Below are 24765 nucleotides of genomic sequence, written 5' to 3' on the forward strand. Positions count from 1 at the left end.
TGCACTGCAACCTCAAGCCAGATACATTCAAATTAGAATAAGGCAGACATTTTTAACAGTGGGGGTGTCAATCACTGGAACAAACTACCACGGGAAGTGGTGAATTCTGCATCTCAGGAGATCTTCAAATCCAGATGGGATGCCTCTCTGGAAGATACTTTAGTCAAATGCAAAGTTACTGGGCTCAATACAGGGATAAATGGGCAAAATTCTCTAGCCTGTGATAGACAGGAGGTCTGATGATCCCCTCTGGCCTTAAACTATGAATCTATTAACTCTGCCCACATCAACGACCCTTCATTACGTGACTTTCCCCCAGCACCAGTAGTGGTGGATGTTTGGTGCTGTAGTTGGTTGTGTTGGGAGAGGGTAGTTCGGTAGCAGTTACAGCAGTGCTGGAAAGTTGACACCTCTAGTGGGGCGGGGATAAGGTTATGGCATTTGGTCTATGGTGTACAGTAGTTGCGTTAGTGGTAAGGAGGGTCTGAATGGACACTGAAGGACGTACTGTTTGTTAGGTGGCTTATCTACATGTCCCTGCTTCTGTGGATTTGTAACAGGTACATTGTACAGCCCGAACTACATCACAACCAAGTCTGTGCTTTAGTTTCCCGGGGATTCTTTTATTGCTTAAGTTAGCTGAATCTCTTCTCCCCATCCTGGTGGAGGACAGTCCTTCAGCAACTGCGCACAGACCGTCCTCCGCTATAGGAAAAAAATCTGACCGATATAGTGGCTGATGGAAGTGGTTTCACAGGGCTGGCCCTCAGTCCACTTTAGGGGCACAGCTCACAAGCTTCTGGTCATGACCAACAGCAGCTAAAATATTATCCCAAATCCCACTACCCATTGCACCAGATCTTCTCAAGAGCCACCTCTGCCGTGTTGTGCGTAGACCATGGGTTTTTTTTAAAGAGACAGTCAACAATGAAAGATTGGACTGTCAAGAACAAATTTCAGCCAGAGCCCACTTTAAATGGCTTCTTTTTAGAAGGATGTGAAAAGGAAAACCTGTACAGACAATTGAAAGAGCGTGAACCAACAGTGGGGTTTTTCAGACCAAAAGGCCACATGCTAAAAGAAAAGCTAGAATCAACGCACTGTTTTAAGCTTGGCTTGGAACCCTACTTATGCAGTTGCTACTAAGTGCCGCCGTACTTTGATTTTTTTAAAACAGCCAATTTCCCAAACCAAAAATGGAAAGAAAAGTTTAATCAGAAGTGTGAATTTAAAAAAAAAAAAAAAAAAAAAAAAAAAAAGGACAAGCTGTAAGGAGTACAGAGAACTTGAATGATTAATAACTATTAATTCCCTCTGGCCCTTAAAAATTAGAAAAGCTCTCCACCTCTGTTTATCCCAAAATAGGATCTACCTAGTAAGTAAAGACAATAGGAAAATAATTCACATCATGAGACACTTTGTCTAAGGAACCACAGATCAGCTAAGATTAGGATTTCCACTTCCCAAAAACAGAAAAATGGCTGAGTATTAACTGCTTTGGCAAGAGTCTCTCAATTCGTATATGGATAAAATCTCTTTCACCCTCTCAACCTAATAAAAAACTCCAAACAAGTTACCAAACACTATGCTTTGCAATGCAAAGTGGCCCACTATCAGTAGATCAAGAGATGGGTGGGGAAGCTGCGAGTTAAGCCAACTAGAAATAACTTGTGAGATTGGAGGTCATATAGGCACTGCTTGTTAACCCAAGAAATGCAAATCATATGTTTTCACCTCAAGTGACAAAACTATATATTTGTTTGCCTTATAAATCATACACCGTGTTTTCTCCAGTCATGTCCTTCACCTCAAATCAGAAGCTGCACATGTCTGCCTGTGACTCAGACAAAATAATGTTTATTGTTCTATTGTAAGCCCTAAATAATGTGAGAAGCTCCTATACAGTCAAAGAATGTATGAAATACAAATACCAGGAAGCTTTTGCAAACAGGGGCTGCTAACAGGGAGTTTCGCAAGGGCGTTTGGAAGGGGAGTGGGAAGGGAGCGGCGGTCCCTTGCCAGTTCTATCTGTTCTCCTTTATTCCCCTTAAAACCTATAAACCAAACTACATTCAAAACTTCTTGCTTAAACAACCCTTTCATTAACTAGGAGACAATGCAGGCAGAAGCCCAACTGCAGAGTGGGGGCTATCCAGTTTATTGCGCTGAGTGCAGCATTTATGATTACCTGCCCTGTGGGCGGGAGGCATATGTGTGCATTCGATGCAAGGAGCTCCTGGCCCTCAGAGACCACATACGGACTCTGGAGGCAAGGGTGGCGGAACTGGAGGAGCTGAGGGAGGCGGAGAGGTATGTTGATGAGGCTTTCCGGGACACTGTAGAATTGTCCCACCTCCGGTCAGACAGCCCCTGCGCTGTTGAGGAGGATGAAAGGCCCAAGGAAGCAGAGCAGTCAACGGGAGCAGAGGGAAACCTTCCCATAGTTGGGACCCTCCTTCCAGATAGTGCTGGGGTTGCCTCTCGCACTGAGTTACCTCTCCGGGGGAGGGAACTCCAGTTGCTAGGAAAAGGCAGCTGTTAGTAATGGGAGATTTGGGAGATTCGATCATTAGAAATGTAGATAGCTGGGTTTGCGATGACCGGGAGAATCACATGGTGACTTGCCTGCCTGGTGCGAAGGTTGCGGATCTCTCGAGGCATCTAGACAGACTTATGTGTAGTGCTGGGGAGGAGCCGGTGGTCGTGGTACATGTAGGTACCAATGACATAGGGAAGGGTAGGAGACACGTCCTGGAGGCCAAATTTAGGCTGCTAGGGAACAGACTGAAATCCAGGACCTCTATGGTGGCATTCTCAGAAATGCTCCCAGTTCCACGCGTAGGGCCAGATAGGCAGGCAGAGCTTCAGAGTCTCAATGCGTGGATGAGACAATGGTGTAGAGAGGAGGGGTTTACATTCATTAGGAACTGGGGAAACTTTTGGGATGGGGGGAGCCTATACAGGAAGGATGGGCTCCACCTAAACCAAAGTGGAACCAGACTGCTGGCACTTAACATTAAAAAGGTTGTAGAGCAGTTTTTAAACTAGGAGATGGGGGAAAGCCGACTGCTGCAGAGGAACATGTGGATCGGACAGAGACTTCTCTTAGGGGAGAGTCTAATGATAGAGAATCTCCAGGTTATAGTCAGGAGCAGAGGATGGAAGAGGATAAAGTAGGGGCCAGATCAGATGATAAACATTCACATAAAAAAGAATCTGACACACCAGAAAAGGGCAGACAAATAAACAGTGCCAAGTTTTTGAAGTGCTTGTACACAAATGCTAGAAGTCTAAATAATAAGATGGGTGAACTAGAGTGCCTCGTGATAAAGGAGGATATTGATATAATAGGCATCACAGAAACCTGGTAGACTGAGAGCAATCAATGGGACACAATCATTCCGGGGTACAAAATATATTGGAAGGACAGAACAGGTCGTGTGGGAGGGGGGCAGGGAGTGGCACTATATGTGAAAGAAAATGTAGAATCAAATGAAGTAAAAATCTTAAGTGAATCCACATGTTCCATAGAATCTCTGTGGATAGAAATTTCATGCTCTAATAAGAACATAACATTAGGAATCTATTATAGACCACCTGACCAGGACAGTGATAGTGATGATTAAATGCTAAGGGAAATTAGAGAGGCTATCAAAATTAAGAACTCAATAATAGTGGGGGATTTCAATTATCCCCATATTGACTGGGAACATTTCACTTCAGGACAAAATGCAGAGATAAAATTTCTCGATACTTTAAATGACTGCTTCATGGAGCAGCTGGTACGGGAACCCACAAGGGGAGAGGCAACTCTAGATTTAGTCCTGAGTGGAGCGCAGGAGCTGGTCCAAGAGGTAACTATAGCAGGGCCGCTTGGAAATAGTGACCATAATACAATAGCGTTCAACATCCCTGTGGTGGGAAGAACATATCAACAGCCCAACACTGTGGCATTTAATTTCAAAAGGGGGAATTATGCAAAAATGCGGGGGTTAGTTAAACAGAAGTTTAAAAAGTACAGTGACTAAAGTGAAATCCCTGCAAGCTGCATGGGCGCTTTTTAAAGACACCAGAATAGAGGCCCAACTTCAATGTATCCCCCAAATTAAGAAACAGTAAAAACTAAAAAAGAGCCACTGTGGCTTAACAACCATGTAAAAGAAGCAATGAGAGATAAAAAGACTTCCTTTAAAAAGTGGAAGTCAAATCCTAGTGAGGCAAATAGAAAGGAGCATAAACACTGCCAAATTAAGTGCAAGAATGTAATAAGAAAAGCCAAAGAGGAGTTTGAAGAACAGCTAGCCAAAAACTCCAAAAGGTAATAACAAAATGTTTAAGTACGTCAGAAGCAGGAAGCCTACTAAACAACCAGTGGGGCCCCCTTGATGATCGAGATACAAAAGGAGCGCTTAAAGACGATGAAGTCACTGCGGAGAAACTAAATGGATTCTTTGCTTCAGTCTTCACGGTTGAGGATGTTAGGGAGATTCCCAAACCTGAGCTGGCTTTTGTAGGTGACAAATCTGAGGAACTGTCACAAACTGAAGTGTCATGAGAGGAAGTTTTGGAATTAATTGATAAACTTAACATTAACAAGTCACCGGGACCAGATGGCATTCACCCAAGAGTTCTGAAAGAACTCAAATGTGAAGTTGCGGAACTATTAACTAAGGTTTGTAACCTGTCCTTTAAATCAGCGTCTGTACCCAATGACTGGAAGTTAGCTAGTGTAACACCAATATTTAAAAAGGGCTCTAGAGGTGATCCCGGCAATTACAGTCTAACATAAGTCTAACATCGATACTGGGCAAATTAGTCAAAACAATAGTTAAGAATAAAATTGTCCGACACATAGAAAAACAAACTGTTGAGCAATAGTCAACATGGTTTCTGTAAAGGGAAATCGTGTCTTACTAATCTATTAGAGTTTTTTGAAGGGGTCAAACAAACATGTGGACAAGGGGGATCCAGTGGACATAGTGTACTTAGATTTCCAGAAAGCCTTTGACAAGGTCCCTCACCAAAGGCTCTTACGTAAATTAAGCTGTCATGGGATAAAAGGGAAGGTCCTTTCATGGATTGAGAACTGGTTAAAAGACAGGGAACAAAGGGTAGGAATGAATGGTAAATTCTCAGAATGGAGAGGGGTAACTAGTGGTGTTCCCCAAGGGTCAGTCCTCAGACCAATCCTATTCAACTTATTCATAAATGATCTGGAGAAAGGGGTAAACAGTGAGGTGGCAAAGTTTGAAGAGGATATTAAACTGCTAAAGATAGTTAAGACCAAAGCAGACTGTGACGAACTTCAAAAAGATCTCATAAAACTAAGTGATTGGGCAACAAAATGGCAAATGAAATTTAATGCACATTGGAAAAAATAACCCCAACTATACATACAATATGACGGGGGCTAACTTAGCTACAACAAGTCAGGAAAAAGATCTTGGAGTCATCGTGGATAGTTCTCTGAAGATGTCCACGCAGTGTGCAGAGGCGGTCAAAAAAGCAAACAGGATGTTAGGAATCATTAAAAAGGAAATAGAGAATAAGACTGAGAATATATTATTGCCCTTATATAGATCGATGGTACACTCACATCTCGAATACTGCGTACAGATGTAGTCTCCTCATCTCAAAAAAAGATATACTGGCACTAGAAAAGGTTCAGAGAAGGGCATCTAAAACGATTAGGGGTTTGGAACGGGTCCCATTGAGGAGAGATTAAAGAGGTAGGACTCTTCAGCTTGGAAAAGAGTAGACTAAGGGGGGATATGATAGAGGTATATAAAATCATGAGTGATGTGGAGAAAGTAGATAAGGAAAAGTTATTTACTTGTTCCCATAAAACAAGAACTAGGGGTCACCAAATGAAATTACTAGGAAGCAGGTTTAACACAAATACAAGGAAGTTCTTCTTCACGCAGTGCAGTCAGTCAACTTGTGGAACTCCTTACCTGAGGAGGTTGTGAAGGCTAGGACTATAACAGCGTTTAAAAGAGAACTAGATAAATTCATGGTGGTTAAGTCCATTAATGGCTATTAGCCAGGATGGGTAAGGAATGGTGTCCCTAGCCTCTGTTTGTCAGAGGGTGGAGATGGATGGCAGGAGAGAGATCACTTGATCATTGCCTGTTAGGTTCACTCCCTCTGGGGCACCTGGCATTGGCCACTGTCGGTAGACAGGACACTGGGCTAGATGGACCTTTGGTCTGACCCGGTACGGCCGTTCTTATGTTCTTAAATGATTGTTGCAGTCCAGGAGACACAGGCATTGTATAGCACAAAAAGGAAAGTTAAAGAATCTCCAAACCAGGGTATAAGGTTGATTTATTAAAAGAAATTGCTTGATTCCAATTAATAACATGAGCCAATACCAAAATACAATCCTTAAAATGAATCAAATGTAGAAAGCCTCCAATAAGACAAGGATTGAAGAAATTTGTTATACACCAACGCCGTCTTCTGGATGCCAACAGAAGCAGCGAGATGAAATCTGAGCACTCAGTTGGAAAATGGCCAGCAGCAATCAGCTGGTGGTCCCCTCCCAAGAGCTGTGGCGTGTGGGACCCCAGAGCTCACTGGATCGCCATGAACAGCCTCGCTCCTTGTCCAGCGTCCCATGACCAAGCATGGACTGAATCTACTAAGCTGCAGAATCCCAGTGTGACAGGTGCCTGGATCAGCCATATGAAAAAAGGGCTCGACCCTCATCCCAGGGTTAACAGGATCAGAAGGCGCTGGGAGGGGTTGCAAGTGCTTTGGAGGACAGGATTAAAATTCAAAATGATCTGGACAAACTGGAGGAAGGGTCTGAAGTAAATAGGATGAAATTCAATAAGGACAAATGCAAAGTCCTCCACTTAGGAAGGAACAATCAGTTGCGCACATACAGAATGGGAAATGACAGCCTAGGAAGGAGTACTGCGGAAAGGGATCTAAGGGTCATAGTGGACCACAAGCTAAATATGAGTCAGTGTAACACTGTTGCAAAAAAGACAAATATTCTGGGATGTATTAGCAGGAGTGTTGTAAGCAAGACACGAGAAATAATTCTTCCGCTCTACTCTGCGCTGATTAGGCCTCAACTGGAGTAGTGTGTCCAGTTGTGGGCACCACATTTCAGGAAAGACAAGTTGGAGAAAGTCCAGAGAAGAGCAACAAAAACAATTAAGGTTCTAGAAAACATGACCTATGAGGAAAGATTGAAAAATTGGGTTTGTTTAGTCTAGAGAAGACAGAGGGGACATGATAACAGTTTTCAAGTACATAAAAGGTTGGTACAAGGAGGCAGGAGAAAAATTGTTCTCCTCAACCTCCGAGGCTAGGACAAGCAGCAATGGACTTAAGTTGCAACAATGGCAGTTTAGGCTGGACATTAGGAAAAACTTCCTAACTGTCAGAGTGGTTAAGCCCTGGAATAAGTTGCCTAGGGAGGTTGTGAAATCTCCATCATTGGAGATTTTTTAAGAGCATGTTAGACAAATACTTGCCAGGGACGATCTAGATCAGGGGTCAGCAACCTTTCAGCAGTGGTGTGCCGAGTCTTCATTTATTCACTCTAATTTAAGGTTTTGTATGCCAGTAATACATTTTAATGTTTTTTAGAAGGTCTCTAAGTCTATAATATATAACCGAACTACTGTTATATGTAAAGTAAACAAGGTTTTCAAAATGTTTCAGAAGCTTTATTTAAAATTAAATTAAAATGCTGATCTTATTAGTTTAGTGCGATCCTTGTCTTTGCTTTTCCTTGCTGAGTTTTCCAATGTCTGGTGGCACGTATTTAGATACTTTAAGCTGCACACAGGCTTCTGAGTTATAAGTTGATAACCAGCTGGCAGGAGGTCAGCGGCTGGAACCCCAGATCGGCAGCTGAGGGGAGGGGAGCTGGCGGCTGGTAGGGCTGGAGGCCTGGACCTTGTCTGGCAGGGGGCCTGCGCTGGAACTCCAACCAGAAGCAAGGTGAGTGGGGCTGCAGTGGGAACCCCGGCTGGCAAGGGGCCAGCAGCTGAAACCCCAGAGCGGCAGCGGGCTGAGCGGGTCACAGCCCGCCCAGCTCTGGGATTTCATGGGTGGGCTGAGTGTCTCCGCCAGCCCCCCCTCTGGGGTTTCAGCCACTGGCTCCTGCCAGTGGGGGTCTCAGCCCGCTGCCAGCCTGGGGTTCCTTCCCCCAGGCCAGCAGTGGGTGCTGAGTGGGACCGGTGGCGGGACTCCGGCTGGCAAGGGGCCAGCAGCGGGAACCCCAGAGTGGCGTCATGCCATCGAAAATCGGCTCGCGTGCCATAGGTTGCCGACCCCTGATCTAAATAATAGTTACTCCTGCCTTGAGTGCAGGGCACTGGATTAGATGACCTCTCGAAGTCCCTTCCAGTCCTACGATTCTATAATTTCAAAGACTATTTCCTCTTTTGTTCTTTAACATATATAACTGAGGGCTACCTTGCTGAGTCCGCATTCTTTAGTGAGACCTCACATAACCATATTTTAGATTTTAACTAGTGCTATATGCATTCCCTCCTTTATAAGTCCAAGCAAATAGGCCTAGAAAGATTTGAGCCATAACTTTAAGCAATTGCTTTTGATATTCTAAATTTGTCCCTTTTGGACCAATGCATTCAAATAGCAGGGCCCACATATTCCCACAAGTGCCTTAAAGACAAGTACATCCTTACTCCTTGGATAAATACTGGAAGTGTGATAAGTGTGTTAGGTACTAAAGAACTGAGGATTCAGAATTATAACTACAATAAGAAATCTTGGTGATTCGCAGTGTTCCTTGGTATAACTGCTGAGACGCAGTCGCAGTCTGGGACAATTGATTGCAAGACAGTACTGGTGTGATCAGCACACACCTAGAACATTGGTTGTGTCTACACTTTGTTGGTGAAGTGTTGATGGTATGTTGATGTGGTTCTGGGGGCATTAATAAATTGACTGGTTAAGAATAACCAAGTGTTTTGATTTCAGAAATACTGTTCAAGTTAAAAGTTGACCTGAAAAGAACCTAGTGTTAAAGTTAGTAAGCTAATGATTCCTGGATTCAATAAGAAGGGGTTATCCTATTAGTGCTATAGCCAATATTCAAATGAATCTAACAAAATTGGCAAACCTAGTTTGTTAGATTTCAGCTTTAAAATTTAACTGGCATCTTGGCAAATATATAAAATTCACACACACACACACACCTTTCACACTTACAAAGCACCACAGAAAACAAACTAGGATCAGTTGATGGCAATGAATATAAATTATAATTTAAGAAGCGCAGTTAATAAAGGAAGCTACAAAGGTTTCTGTGGAAAATATTTGGCCTGTAGGGTAAAACACAAAAAACAAAACAAAACAAAAAGAATCTTAACACTGGTATGGGTCCATTCCGGTTACAGACAGTAAGTTGTCAGTAATAAAGCAGAGAAGGCCGAATATCTATTACCGGTATTTAGAAAAGCTGGATGATGTATCATTATGAGACGGCACTTTCTATTTCAATAGTAAAGAGGATTATAAACAGCATCTATTCACTTTAGATTATTGAAAATCAGCAAGCACAGAAAACTTGCACACGAGTTAACCGTTCACCGAGGAGCTCTATGGATCTTGATTGTGTTTAATAAATCTTCAAGAACTAGGGTTAGCTCTTGGGGACAGGGAAAAATCCACTATTGTCCCAATATTTTAAAGGGACAAATGGGATAAGCCAAGCAGTTATTGATCAGACATCCAACCCAAGTAAAAACAATGAAGGGGGTGATACAGGACTATCAAAGAATGGAAATATAATCTGTACCAATCAATAGGATTGTACGGAAAATAGAGCTGGTCAAATGAACTTGGTATCTGAAGAGATTACAAGTTTGGTTTATTAAGGTAATGAAATATACTTTGATTTAGCACAGAAAGACTGATTAAAAACTAGCACTACATAAAATCAGCGTAGCACAGTGCGTCTCAAACTTTTTTACTGGTGACCCCTTTCACATCGCAAGCCTCTGAGTGCGAGATCCCCCCCCCCCAAATAAATTAAACACAGTTTATATATTTAACACCATTATAAATGCTGGTGGCAAGCGGGGTTTAGGGTGGAGGTTGACAGCTCGTGACCCCCTGAGGGGTCCCAACCTCCAGTTTGAGAACCCCTGGTGTAGCACATATTCAAGGGATTATAAACTGGCTGACATGTCTCAAAAAGTAATTGTCAATGGTGGGGGGGTGTTTCAAGGGGAATCTTGCGGGGATCTGCCTTGGCCAATCTCAATTCAAAAGCTCCATCAAATATTCGGGGGGGGGGGAGGGAATTATTGATATAGCTTGTAGACAGACTGGTTGGGTGATAAATAATAAGGACTGATCACATACACAGCACAATCTGGACTGCATGGTAAGAAGAGCACAGAAACGTGTATTTTATTGCAGCTAAATGCAGACTTGTACATCTAGGAACAAAGAATCTAGGACACACTTACTGGTTGGGGGGGGCTGCATGCTGGAAAGCAGTGACTCTGAAAAGGACTTGGATCACGGTAAAAGCCAACTGAACATCAGCTTCTAGCATGGTGCTGTGCTAAGCAGCTGCTGTGACCCATGATGCATAGACAGGGGATCTCTGAGAAGGAGCAGGGAGAAGGTATTACCTGTGCATATAGCATTGTTGAGATGGTTACTGGACACTATGTCCAGTGCTGGTGTCCAAAGTTGGAAAGGGTTCAGAGAAGAGCCAGGGGCAGATTCAAATACAGGGGCGTTGTGGTCAAAGCGACAGGTTAGGAAAATGACATTTGCAGCACCATTTTGAATGCATATGAGCGAGCAAGAGTGCATTTGTCAAAGCCAGAGAAGAAGGATGCTGGCAGTAATCAAGAGGCAAGGTGAGAACCTGGACAAGAGTTTTAGCTGTGTGGACGGATAGGAAAGGCCAGATCTTAGAGATATTATGCAGAAAGAATTGGCAAGATTTAGAGACACTGACTCGGAGCTCTCCCTTAGCATCCAGGCAAAGATGGCACTCAGGTTACAGACCTGGGTACACAGGTGTTGTCCCAAGAGATGGAGAAAGGCAGTAGAGAGGGGAGGGGGAAGATTAGGAGCTCTCGCTTTGCCAGGTGGAGCTTGAGGTAACAGCTAGACATCCACGAGGAGATATCACAAAGATTTTAGAATAGATCATAATGGACTCTTCTGGTCTTAAAACCTACGAATCACTTGCAAAAAAAAGCCACCACTTCAGCCCACTCACTTTCCAGCAAAGATTTCCTACAGATTTACTGTGGAATGGCTGTACCGTTCACTTCATCTACATGTGAGGAGGGGACCAGTACAACTGGGAGTGGATAGAGAATACAAAGGGGGGATGGGTCACCACTCCCAGAGGTCTGGGAGGAGTCTTGAACTATTTAAGGCTTTGCAGCTGGCCTCTGATTAACCTTAGTGCAAGTGAACAGTCAGACTCGTACGCTGCCTTATCGTCTGTTAAGGGTCAGAGCCACCCACGCACACAAGGCTGCTTTGGTGTGACCACACTAGCATGGCAGCTCCTGGGGTTTATTTTAAACTGGAAGATCTCAATGCCCGTGGAAAGCTTCGAAAAGGAAGATTAAGTCAGTCTGTACTGAAGCAGATCTTGGCAGTTGTGTTAGCAGGGGAGACACCTGGAGAATCTTTGGAGTGGAAGCCTTTTGAATACACATCTGCCCAAGGCATTGTGCAGCCAAAGAGGACGCTGTCAGCAGGATCCCAAGGCAATTTCACTCACCAACTTGCGAGCCTACAGCTGTTCTGCCTATCAGGTGAGAAAGGCCCTTTCAAGTTAGGAAGCTCAGCAAAGTCTGCTTCCAGGTGCTGCTGTGGAGCAGGTCATACTCACGTGATGAAGTCCAGGAAACTTGCCAATGGCTCATACGCGTGGTTCCTCATGTGACGAAACTCCACCACCATCTTCTCCTTCAGCTTGTCATCTATGACGGACACAGTAAGGGGGGAGGCTTCGTTGGCTAGGAAGTTCCCATAATCCGTGCTCTGGAGGTGCAGCTTCAAATCTGAAAAGCAGAAACCACTGTTCAGGATATTTTTGTTTTGAACTATTATGGAAAGAAAAAGCTCCAGCAAACCCTGTGCTTTGAGCTGAGCCTTCCTCCCTTAGGCGAGCACACAGTGACACCTGCTGCTCAGAGAGGTACCTCTGCTTTTCTAGGGCGTAATTCACTCATTGTCATTCCTACCAAGTGCAAATCCACGCCCAGGAAGAGCCCAGCCATTTATCTTAGTCCCAACTTTGTTTTCCTCAAGCAATGCCCTCCCCTGCTACCCTAGAAAAAAAATTGAGATGTCTCAAACACATCTGTCTTCTCTCCTTAACCATTTAAATTTGCACCCCCCATGTTTATAGTCCTGTGTGCTGATAATCTGCCTACGTTTGAGGGCTACTATCATTCTTAGAGATGTATCTACAAGCACATTTGAAAATCAAGCGCTTTATTGTGCCCAGCAGTGCTTTGGCCTCAGGCTTCATTGCAGGCACCCTTCTCAGTGAGTTTTTAATAGGGAGAAGAAGTCAGGATCTCATGTGGCTCAGATACAGTTATGATGAAAAGGATACATCTGTAAAGAGGTGCGTTTGCTCTGTGCATGGTGCCTTGTACAGATCAAGACACCAATTTCGGAACCCAGGGGAACACAGACCACCACCTTGGGAATTTCAGAATCTGCTGAAGTGGCAGCAAAGTCAGTTTAGTTTTGCAAGCAGGTACTGGTCATCATCTCGATCTGAGTAACACTGCACTATGGTAAAGTCTTATGTCAAGGGTCCGAGATGGAGCTGGTGAAGAGGAATAGAATGCATTTCCTTGGGGAGGGAATGCCTAGTATAAGAGAGTCAAGAAAATCTGAATGATAAAGCAAGTGCACAAGTCGACTCCCCAACTCCAGACACCAGTTCTGTTCCTCAGTTCCCCCTGCAATGCCAGCTGACCCACTGCAAGCTGCATTGCCAGCAATCGGATAACCCCAATGGGACAATCTCTCCTTTGTCAAGATAAACACTTCTGGCTCAAGTAAGATTTTTGATGCAGGGGCTGTAACTGAACTCAAAAATTTTAAGTCATTTAGAATCATTCATTTCTCAACGGGTTACTAGCTGCTCTAAGTACAGAGTGTTCTTCTGCCTTTAGCTTCATCTTGAAAGAGCATTAGTGGGGCAAGCCCGTTCTCCAAGGGATTCAAGGGGCTGGAGGTGGAAAGGGATAGGCAGGGAAGTTTAGTTGAACCAGATGTGAACATGCTATCCAAAAACTTCTTCCTGCTTTCTTGGAATCCAAAGTATTTGAGACACTCTTGCCCTAGCGCTGAATTATGTAGCAACTCAGCTTTACTCCAAGAATAAGAGTAGCTACCAAGGTTGGGTGCATATCCATCACCACTGGACAGACTCAGAAATGAGTTAGGTACGTCTAAGGGCCTGATTTTTCTAAACTGTGCCCTTAACCTGTATGCATAGTTACAGCCAGCTACACATGCAGTTACTCAACTACACAACATTCAGAGTAAAGTTTTCACTAGCCAGCATTCAATGGAGCATACACCAAGTGGATTAAAAAAAAGAAAAGCCGATGGAGCTCAAAGTAATTTTAAAAGGAGAATACTAATCCACCGAGGGCATTTCCAGTGGGGGTCTGGCAGGGATCTGTGCTTGTCCCAGTGCTATTCCACATCATTGATAAAGATACTGAAGAAAATATGAAGTCACTGCTAGTAAATTTTACAGATTGCACATTAGTGGAGCACTAAATATGGACAGGTCATTTCTACAGACCAATCTGGATGGCTTGGTAAAATGGGTTCATTTGAATATTTTAACCCAGCAGAATGCAAAATTTAAAAATAGAGAATGTAGATCTTGCATACAGGAAGGGGGACTATATCCCGGAATGCAAAGACTCAAAGGGACTTGGGTGTTATGGTGGAAACCAACCAAACTTGAGCCATAGCATCATGGAGTGCTAAAAAGATTAACAGTCTTTGGACATATTAGCAGGGGAATCTCGAGTAAGGTAAGGAGGAGGTGATATTACCTTTACATACAGCATTGATAATGCCATTACTGGATACTCTGTCCAGTTCTGGTGTCCAAACAAAGAATATTAAATTAGAAAAGGGTTCAGAGAAGAGCCACAAGAATAATTTGAGGTCTGGAAAACCTGCCTTACAGTGATTGAGCTCCTTGAGTCTATTTAGTTTATCCAAGAAAAGAATAAGAGGTGCTTGACCATGGTCTGCAAGTACTTACATAGGGAGAAGATTTGACAGTGAAGGGTTCTCAGCTAGCAGACAGAACAACAGCTGATGATTGGAAGCTGAAGACAGACAAAAATTCATCTAAAATAAGGTACAATTTAACTAGGGATGTGGTGGATTCTCCATGATTGAATCTTTTAGAAAGATATCTAGTATTAAATTAAAGACACGATTTCTGCATCAAACCCATAAGAATAGCCAAATTGAGTCACACCAATGATCTAGCTAGTCAGTATCTTGCCTTCTGGCAGTGGCCAACACCAGATGCTTCAGAGGGAGTGAACAGAACAGGGCATTGAACAACATGATCCATCCCGTTGTCCAGTCCCAGCTTCTGCACTGTACAGGTCAGACTAGATAATCATCCCTTCCATTAATTTAACTGTCCATTAGCATGTGCCTTTGAAAACTCATGGCAATCAAGGGAGGTCCTGGACAATTGGAAAAAGGCAAATCTAGTGCCCATCTTTAAAAAGGGGAAGAAGGAGAACCTGGGGAACTACAGCCTCACCTCAGTCCGTGGAAAAATCATGAAGCAGGTCCTCAAGGAATCCATTTTGAAGCACTTGGAGGAGAGGAAGGTGATCAGGAACAGTCAACATGGATTCACCAAGGGCAAGTCATGCCTGACCAACCTGATTGCCTTCTATGACGAGATAACTGGCTCTGTGGATATGGGGAAAGCAGTGGATGCGATATAGCTTGACTTTAGCAAAGCTTTTGATACGGTCTCCCACAATATTCTTGTCAGCAAGTTAAAGTATGGATTGTATGAATGGACTATAAGGTGGATAGAAAGCTGGCTAGATTGTCGGGCTCAACAGGTAGTGATCAACAGCTCGATGTCTAGTTGGCAGCTAGTATCAAGCAGAGTGGCCCAGGAGTCTGTCCTGGGGCCGGTTTTATTCAACATCTTCATTAATGATCTGGATGATGGGATGGATTGCACCCTCAGCAAGTTCGCAGGTGACACTAAGATGCGGGGAGAGGTAGATATGCTGGAGGGTAGGGATAGGGTCCAGAGTGACCTAGACAAATTGGAGGATTGGGCTTAAAGAAATCTGATGAGGTTCAACAAGGACAAAGGCAGAGTCCTGCACTTTGGATGGATGAATCCCATGCACTGCTACAGACTAGGGACCAAATGGCTAGGCAGCAGTTCTGCAGAAAAGGACCTGGGGATTACAGTGGATGAGAAGCTGGATATGAGTCAGTGTGTCCTTGCTGCCAAGAAGGCTAATGGCATATTTGGCTGCATTAGTAGGAGTGTTGCCAGTAGATCAAGGGAAGTGATTATTCCCCTCTATTCGGCACTGCTGAGGCCACATCTGGAGTATTGCGTCCAGTTTTGGGGCCCCCCCACTACAGAAAGGATGAGGACAAATTGGAGAGACTGGCAGAGGGCAATGAAAACGATCAGGGGCCTGGAGCACAGGACTTACAAGGACAGGCTGAGGGAACTGGGCTTATTTAGTCTGCAGAAGAGAAGAGTGAGGGGGGATTTGATAGCAGGCAATGGTCTCAAGTTGCAGTGGGGGAGGTCCAGGTTGGATATTAGGAAACACTATTTCACGAGGAGGGTGGTGAAGCACTGGAATGGGTTCCCTAGGGAGGTGATGGAATCTCCATCCTTAGAGGTTTTTAAGGCCCGGCTTGACAAAGCCCTGGCTGGGCTGATTTAGTTGAGCAGGGAGTTGGACTAAATGACCTCCTGAGGTCTCTTCCAACCCTAATTTTCTGTGATACTATGTGCATTTACCCAGTTTATACTGTAATTATAGTAACTGCACATGCACAGTTTAGAATATTCAGTAGGGACCCTTCTGTGGCCTTCAGGGGTGGGGAGAGAAGAGAAGCAGGCCTACTTGGTCTTTCTTATCTTCGATACCTGTGGATTCTAGGTTTCACGTGGAGATCAGTTCAGAAACCAGTGCCCGCAGGTACCATTCCTGCAGGCTCTGGGGCTGAGAGCTGCTCTGTAAGGAACATGCTCCAAGTGTAGCATGTGGTATAGTAGCCTCACTGTTCCTATGCAGCCCCAGGTCTTATTTACTGCACACTCGTCAGACCCTGTTTGGAAGAGAATCATTAATTTCTAAGACACTTGTCACTATAGTGTCTGAGTGTTTCGCAAACATTAATCTATCTTCACCATACCCCTATGAGATGAGGGGGCAGAATTATCCCCACTTTACATATGGGGAAACGGAGGCAGATTAAGGTAAAAAGTTTCCACTGATTTTGGTGCCCAATTTGAGATGCTTAAAATAAATGATTTTTTGGTGTACTGAGTGTTTTATACCACTTATGGTCAAAGCACCACTCTAGTTGACTTTAGCTGCAGCTGTGAGCGCTAAGCACTTCACAAGCAGCCAGGGTGTAGTGACTTGCTTAGCACCCCAAAGAAATCTGCGTCAGAGCCAGGGATAGAATCTAATTCTCCAGGGCATCAGTCAATTGAGTTAGCAAGGAGACTCCTTTCTTCCTGCATCCCCTGCCTCATTGACTGCACACCTCCCGGTTACTGCCCCAAATGAGGCAGGGGTCTTACTGATAACCCCACCTTTTACTACACAGCCCTGATTCATCCCCACAACAGCTCCATCCTGTGCACTGAATGAGGCCGGGGTCCTGTGTAACAGTATGTGATAATGTAGCTAGATTATGTCATAAGGAACACACACAAGGGGACTGAGTTACGGTAGCACAGGCAACTTGCATCTGGTATTTCCTAACTTTGGAGTGCCTGTGTTTGCAACTTTAATGTTCTTGTAATGCAGGGGCGGTTGTGCAGTTTCCTAGGTTTTTAAGAAAGAAAACTGAAAAAAACACCACAAATTCCATCTCATCGACGCCCCATGGTTCAACAGCAGGGTTAATCTTTAGACCCACCAAACAGAGCTCTGTCATCTGAGCTAATGGACGGATAGCAACAGCAGATCGTTACCCTCTAGCTGGGCCAGCCCTAGAATGGGATGTGACAGATACTTTGCCATCAGCAGGTACCTGGGAAACCCTTGGGGCAGAGGAATGGTGAAACTCAGGGATGCTGAGTTCCATCCCAAGCGCTAGAAGGGAGTGTGCTCCAGTGGGCACAGACTTCTGCCCACTTCCAAGCTTGACCTCTTCTGCGGCAACCCCTCCACCTTGTTCCTGTCCTCTTTCCCCACCCCGACCCGTACCACACTCTCATTCTCTTTGCCTACCTAGTCCCCGTCTCCACTCAGGAGCAGTATCCCAGTTCCCTTGTCCAAGCTCTTCACCCAACCTCCCTCACTTTTTGTCCCCGTTTCTTTGCCCAGGCAGACCCAGTTCTGACAAGGAGCTGGGATGCAGGGGGTAGATCTGTCTCCTTCCCTCCTACCCCACCCTGGTTCCTAGTCCCAATCTCATTCCCTTCCCCCAGCTTCTCATCCAATCTCAGTATTCCCTCCATCCCAGTAAACTGTCTCCAGTCCCCACCCTCATTTTCCGCACTGGCTCCCAGTCCCAGTGCCAGGCTGGCACTGGTCCACCAGGAACAACACTTGCTTGGTTTGAAGCCCAAGTGAGTGTTGTCTTGGGCCCTGACATCCTAGGGCAAACCTGGAAGCGTAACTTGGTCTCATCTATGTTTCACTTGGCAGAGCATAGAGCAAACATACCACAAGAGAGGGAAGGAAGAGGGGGATTCCAGGAGGTCACGTTTTTTAAGCTGAATTGGTTTCAAGTACTTGGTAACCTTCCCACATGAAGAACGCAAGAAGCTTGCTCCAAACTCACACAGTGAGCTCCTTCTCACAAGTCAGCGAACCCTCATCTCAGTCACAAGCTAATGAGGCTTGGACAACACCCCTGCTTTTCCACTTCCCACAGGAAGCACTTGTTGCCTCTGTTCAGCCTCCCAGCTGCTTCACACAGCAGTCTCAGTGGCAGAAATAAAACAGACAAGAAAGTCATGCCCTACCCACTACTGGGAATATCAGGGCCTGCCCAGAGCACCGGACCATCCTCCAGCTCCATCCTTGATGCTATTGGGACCAGACCCTTATCACTGCGTAGCTATGCTGCTGACTGATACACTGATGCCTCTTTCAGCTCAAATGCTCCCTAAACAGATACTTAGTTCTTTCCTCAGGGACCTGTCAGAAACCTGTCCCCTATCCCCACACGTCCCTCAGCGGAGAGGGAGATCACACAACTAGGCCCTGCTCATGGGAGGGGACATTGCCAAACTGCAAGCCCCAGTCAGGTGTGGAATTTGCAGCCACCCCCCCATGCACGACCCCATTGACCTGACTGGAGCTGCCTCCCCCCCCCCCAGGCATTAGCTGTGATTTCCGGGCCCCCTACAGACACGCACGGATCGCTGCACTATTAACTCCCAACAGGTGCGTTTTATTTGTATCAGCATCGCTCGAATCCTGTTCGAGATAACAGACGAAGGAGCAGTCCAAGCAGCAAGCTCTGCCTAGCAACCTCTCAACCGGAAGGCTCCGAGGAAGCTTCCATTAGCCATTTGTTTGGGCCCCTCTGCACTGCGTGCGGAGCTACTCCGAGAGGAACTCGTTTCAGTGGCGCGAAAGCCAGCTGGAGCTGTGAGCACATTATGTAACACTGGAATGGATTTCTGTGAGGGGGGAGCCAGTCCAACAATTCTGGAAACTAGGAATCAGTTTCAACTGGGCACCTCCGCTGCCTATGAATTAGTATCCAAGCACATTGCGCACTCTCCCGACGGCTGGAACAAGCTCTGCTTTCTAACGCCCAACTCTGCGGCCCAGAGGCCTCAGACAGGCATACGTGGTCCCCACATCGACCTGCGTTCCTTCACCCACAGGGGCCAGTCACCTGCTCTCAGCCAAGGAGACCAGTCATTTTAGAATACCGATCGCCAATCACTTCAGTCTAATGGCTTGCACCACCCAATCATGAAGGAACCTGCCGCAAGAGCCAACTGCCGAACAAGTCTCAAGCGTGCCGAACGCTGGCTCGGGGACACTCCGTGGGAATGAATTTTCGGCAGAATACGTGTAGAGGAGCAGCAGCAAGAGCATCTTAGCTGACGTTAGCTGCCCCAATAAGGCAGCAGAGACATGGGGGATACCTCGGGAGACGACTGGCAATGACCCTTTTTCTTTGGGTTCCTCACACTTCCGTTATAATCCCTCCTTTTCAGCTGCTTGTGACTTTGCCAAACAGCAACCATTCAGGTGGGAGTTTCCCACGCTTGGCCTCTGCCTCAAGAAATTAAGTTAAGTTAAGGGGGAAAACACACGGTTCAGCCATTTCTGAAAACAACATTAAGGGAAGGAGGTACTTTCACCAGGTCAGACTGCTCTGACATTCTGTGAATGGCTCTAACCCTTAAAGGGTTTGGGGAGGAGGAACCTGAATTTTGGCCGGGGCATCCACTTGAGTCAGAGAAGTGGCTTTGAACTCTTACAAATGACAATTTTCTGGCACTTACGGCGCTGCCATAGATGGCCATGCTCAGGGGAAGAGCATGGCCAGCTATGGCAGCGCCGTAAGTGCCAGAAAATTGTCATTTGTAAGAGTTCAACAACTTGTCAGAGACCTGCCCTTTTGTTTGCTGATCCCACGCAGAGAATATAAAGACTGCCATAACACGCACACAAGAGGGCTGAATGATGGTTGCGTTCAACCAAGCATTTCTTAACCTTTACACGTTTGACTGTACAACCTTGTAGTTATTTATATGTAATTTATAACAAATTGTGACAACAGCAGGCTCAGTGCTGTAAGGAAACGGAGGACCCAGTCCTTGCCATGTGGAGCTTGCAATCTACAGCCAGTATTTTGTCCTTACCTGTAGGATTGTTTTGTCATAGTCACCCACCAGTCTGAAGGAGACTATTGGGCCACCACAGTCACAGGTACTCATGGAGTCAGCTCACTGGGTCAAAGCTTGGCACCCAGCTGCTATCCAGACATATGCTCTCAGCTTGGACTATCCACCCCACATATAATGGCCACTGTTTGGATTTTCACTCAACAGTTGTCAGGGTTTGAGGGCTTCCAACTGTCCCTGTTTAAGAAACTTTCAGGTAAGGACAAAATGGTCTTCTCATGCACAGGTAATCTATCCATCTGCAAGTGGCTCTTTAATGTGTCTCCTGCGGCTCTTTGCAGCACATGCTATTAAAACACTGGTTTAATTATTAACCAATCAGGATGCTTTTACGATGTCATTAGCCAACTGTAGCTAATAAAATAATAATACTTGGTCAGTCATTTTGCTGTGATCATATAGAAATAATAAATGACTCAATGAATTCACACGCCTGTAGCTCGTTTGGGGAATGCTAATTTGGCTCCTGAATCCGAGGTCTAAGTATCACTGCTCTCGCCCCTCTGGAATCTTTCCCTCCTGCGGTAAAGCACTGTCACACTCGCATGTGCACCAGGGAAGTGGCTTCTCTGACCCCCAACAACCTAAGCTCCCACCAGCCACTCTCCTTCAAGACTGTTTTATTGGCAGTGACATGTGGCGTGGGAAAGGAGCCAGAGTTCCCCTATTTTTGGTGCCCTCTGGCCGGAAACCAATCCGGAAGATGCAGAAGACGATATGAGTTATGAAAGGGGCAGCTGGAACAACTCAGATATTAGCTTGCCCCCGCATAGAGCAGAACCATGTTACACCTCTGATCAACCCAACATGCTAGCTAAGGATAGAAGGTGAAGGGCTTTGGGGAGCGCCACACTGAGCGGGTTACAAGAACAGAACAACCCTCAGTCGAGGTTCATGAGCTCCATAACCGCAGGAACAGAGAAGCAGCACATAAGTAGATGAATAAAGGGGAAGCTTAACTCTTCCACGCTCCCTCAGACGTAGAGAGCCCTCAGTGTGCAATGTCACAGGATGCTCTAGACCCCAGTGACAAGAAAATTAGTCACCCCGGGCTCTCTAGACAATAACAGGATTCAGCACGCCAGTAAAAAAGGCAGCACTGAGAGGACCACAAAGCAGTAGGACATTCTCCAGACAGATGCCCTCCAGGGCACCTACTTCTGGGAAGTGACTGACTTCATTCTTTTGTTAGAACGTGACTGCATCATGTTCATTCACTGCACAGTCAGGCCTTTGTATTTGTATCATCACTTGCTAGAGAGACAAGGTGGGTGAGGTAATATCTATTATTGGAACAACTTCTGTTGGTGAAAGACACGCTTTCGAGCTTATGCAGAGCTCTTCTTCAGGTCATTTGCTAGTTCATTAGCCCCCCTGTCAGATGGGGGCACGTAACTACTGATTGCCCTTCAGAACCAACCCACAGCCAGCAGCATGTTGTTCACTAGCCAGTTATGGGTGCTCTGCACTTGTGGGTAAGTGACGGGGTAGGCCAACTACCAGGGTCTGAGCGTGAAGATACCCTTACAGGGTGATGGACTGAGTAGGTCTACACTGCAATAAGAAACCCCTGGCGGGGTCTCAGAGCCCAGGCTCCAGCCCAACTCCAAAATGGCAACACTGCAATGTTTGGCCCCAGAACCCAAGACCCACAAGCCCAAGTCAACTGACCAGGGTCCGAGACTCAGGACTGCAGGATTTTATTGCAGTTTACAAATACCCTAAACGTCTGGACACGCTCCGCTTTTATAAAAAGGCACACTTCTGGCTAACGTTCACCACCTACTGTTCCAAGTAACCCCTAAGGTCACTGGAACTGAGAGACGCCAGAGCAATGTAGTCACCTATTTTTTTCAGTTTACATTTGACAATGCTGTGTGTAACAGAGTCCATTTCAACATCTGCCCTGTTTCCATGGGTCTTTCACACAGCAAGAGGGGAAGCTATAATACTAGGGTGACCAGGTGACCCATTATAGCCGGAACAGGGCCTTTTTTTAAGCCCTGTTCTGACTGTCCCGACTTTTTTGGCAAAGGTGGGCATTTGTCCTATTTACTCTTGCCAACTGATCAGTGGCAAGAGCAAACAGCCAAATGCCCACTTTCGTCAAAAAAGTCAGGTGCAGAGGGTGAGCGGCGAAGCCAGCCCTGTGTAGAGGGGGCAAGCAGGGCCCCGGGGGAGGGGGGGGGGGAGGGAGAGGCAGGGCTTGAGTGAGCAGCAACCCAGCCTCATGTGCAGTGGGGAGGGCTCAGATGAGCTGCTCAGGCCAGGCCCACACAGTGGGCTAGCCCCAGGTGGTGTCCCGTTTTTCCTTTGGGAAATACGGTCACCCTATGTAATATCCAAAAGCTAGTTTAAATCTAGTCAATTAAAAAACGTTAAAGTGGCCTGTTCCATTAACCGCCATGGCTACCAAACTTTGGAAAGCCCACACGAGCCGCTAGAGCAGGGGAAGGCAAACTACTGCCCACGGGCCGGATCCGGCCTGTCAGGGCTTTCAATCCAGCACGTGGGACTGCCAGCCATGTGGCACAGCAGGGCTACGGCAGGCTCCCTGCCTGCCCTGGCTCCGTGCCTCTCCCGGAAGCGGCCGGCACCATGTCACTGCGGCCCCTGGGGGAGGGGAGGCAGAGGGCTCCGTGCACTGCCCCCCATGGCTCCCATTGGTTGGGAATGGGGAACTGCGGCCAATGGGAGCTTTGGGGGTGGTACCCGCAGGCGAGGACAGCACATGGCTGAGTCGCCTGCCCCACCCTACCCCGAGGAGCCACTGCCCGACATGCTGGCCACTGCCGGGAGCGGCTCAGGGCCAGGGCAGATAGGGAGCCTGCCTTAGCCCTGCTGCGCACCACTGCCACCCCAGAGCTGCTCAAGATAAGCGGTGCCGGGCTGGAGCCTGCACCCCGCAACCTCATCCCCTTGCCCTGAGCCCCCTAACCTCCTACCTTGAGCCCCCTGCTGCACCCCAACCCCCTGTCCTGAGCACCCTGCTGCACCCCACATCCCAACCCCTTGCCCTGAGCCCCTTCCTGCACACTGCACCCCCTCCCACACTCCGCACTCCCTCCCGCACCCTAACCCCCCTACCCAGCCCTACATTCATGGCCCTGCACACAATTTCCCCACCTAGATGTGGCCCTCAGGCCAAAAAGTTTGCCCACCACTGCGCGAGAGCAACACTGGAACTACACTCCAAGGGAATTTAGAATGAGCCAACCCTCTACAAAATGCAACTTAAAATGCAGCTTGATCATTTAGTTTTTTTAATTGCCCAACTCTTATCATATACTGTTTGCTGCGCACACACGTTGTCAGGGTCGATTCCCCGCTCTGGCACTTTGAGTGCAGAAGGTGGGAGCCCACAAGGACTCTAAATATTAATACTGGCCACTCCAGGCTTGTATTAAACTCCCAAGGTTACAGCTTCTCTCTGATCTTGGATGGGTAGATGCTGCCACCACCCAAGTGCAGAACCCCTTTGAGAACCCAGGAAGGCGCACTTGGGAATTCCTTCCTGTGGGTACCCTCAAGCCTTTCACCCCCACTCCAGGGAAGAGCTGAGGGGAAGAGGGGGGGGGGGGGAAAAAAGGAAATCAGTGGTTGCCACCAGTTAATTAAACAACGTGCACAAACTTCTTAAGACACAAAAATCCAATCCTGTTCTTAAAAAAGGTAAATTTTATTAATTAAAAAAAGAAAGAAAATTCATCTGGGAATTTAGGCTTCTGCTAGATTTTAAACAAAACAAATCCAAGGATTAAGCATCAAGAATAGCTCTCTTGAGGTCCAGCTTAAAGGTTACAAGCAAAACAAGAGCACCTGGGGTTAGCACAGAGAGTCCACAAGCCATTAAGAAATAAAAGAGATAAACCTAATCGCATCTTCCTAGACATTTCCTGATCTAGTTACATAGCTGGGGTTTTAGATGAGGAGTTTCTAGGTATGATTTAATGATTTTTCATACCTGGCGCAAGCTCTTACAGCGCAGTCCAGCCCTGTCCCTGCTCTCCGGGAGAACCACCAGACAGACAGACAAAAGGGAAGTCTTGTTTCAATTTTAAGAAGTTCTAGCCTTCCCATTAGCTTTTTTGGCCAGGTGCCCACTCACTTCCTTTTGCCTATGCAGCAGTGAGACTTTTTAATCTTTTACAGGTAGAGTAATTAGAGAACAGCTACTAAGAGGGATTTTATAGCTACTGGCTGGCTGGGTGTCCATCAAATGGAGCTACCCCCCCTCCCCCTTCATTTATCACACACATTAACTGGGCTCAGGTTGTAAATGCATTGACTGATTCATTCTACAGATAAGGTTCTTGTCCATCTTGGAACCATTTTGGATAAAATGCAGTAAATTATAGCCCAGTAGCAGATCAGGTATAGTTAAGGTTGAGAAGTTTACTGTTTAAAAGACAACTGTTTTAAAAGCTTTAAAAGCCACATGCAGACTCAGACAGTCTTGAAATTTGCTGTGCCTCATGGGAGCATGGGGTAAAGTTAGTGGTCCAAATTTGGAACCAGGTGAGCATGGGGGCTCCAAAATACAGCCCCCTCCCCCCTCAAAAAAAGAAAACCAGGCACTTACAAAGTCACCTGGTTCTTATAAGGGTTTTGCCCTCACTTGGGGCTCA

At 46.2% G+C, this 24765-nt stretch overlaps 1 protein-coding gene across 1 annotated transcript in view; it reads right to left on the bottom strand.

The window, feature by feature from the left end:
- ATP6V0D1 (ATPase H+ transporting V0 subunit d1) overlaps nucleotides 1–24765 on the bottom strand; it is an 84245-nt gene that overhangs the window by 38619 nt on the left and 20861 nt on the right. The window contains exon 2 of the mRNA XM_054048585.1: nucleotides 11861–12032. Coding sequence (XP_053904560.1) covers nucleotides 11861–12032 — 172 coding nt within the window. The remainder of the gene's footprint in view (nucleotides 1–11860; nucleotides 12033–24765) is intronic.

Source organism: Malaclemys terrapin, chromosome 14 (assembly GCF_027887155.1).
Source record: "Malaclemys terrapin pileata isolate rMalTer1 chromosome 14, rMalTer1.hap1, whole genome shotgun sequence".
NCBI classification, from domain to species: Eukaryota; Metazoa; Chordata; order Testudines; family Emydidae; genus Malaclemys; species Malaclemys terrapin.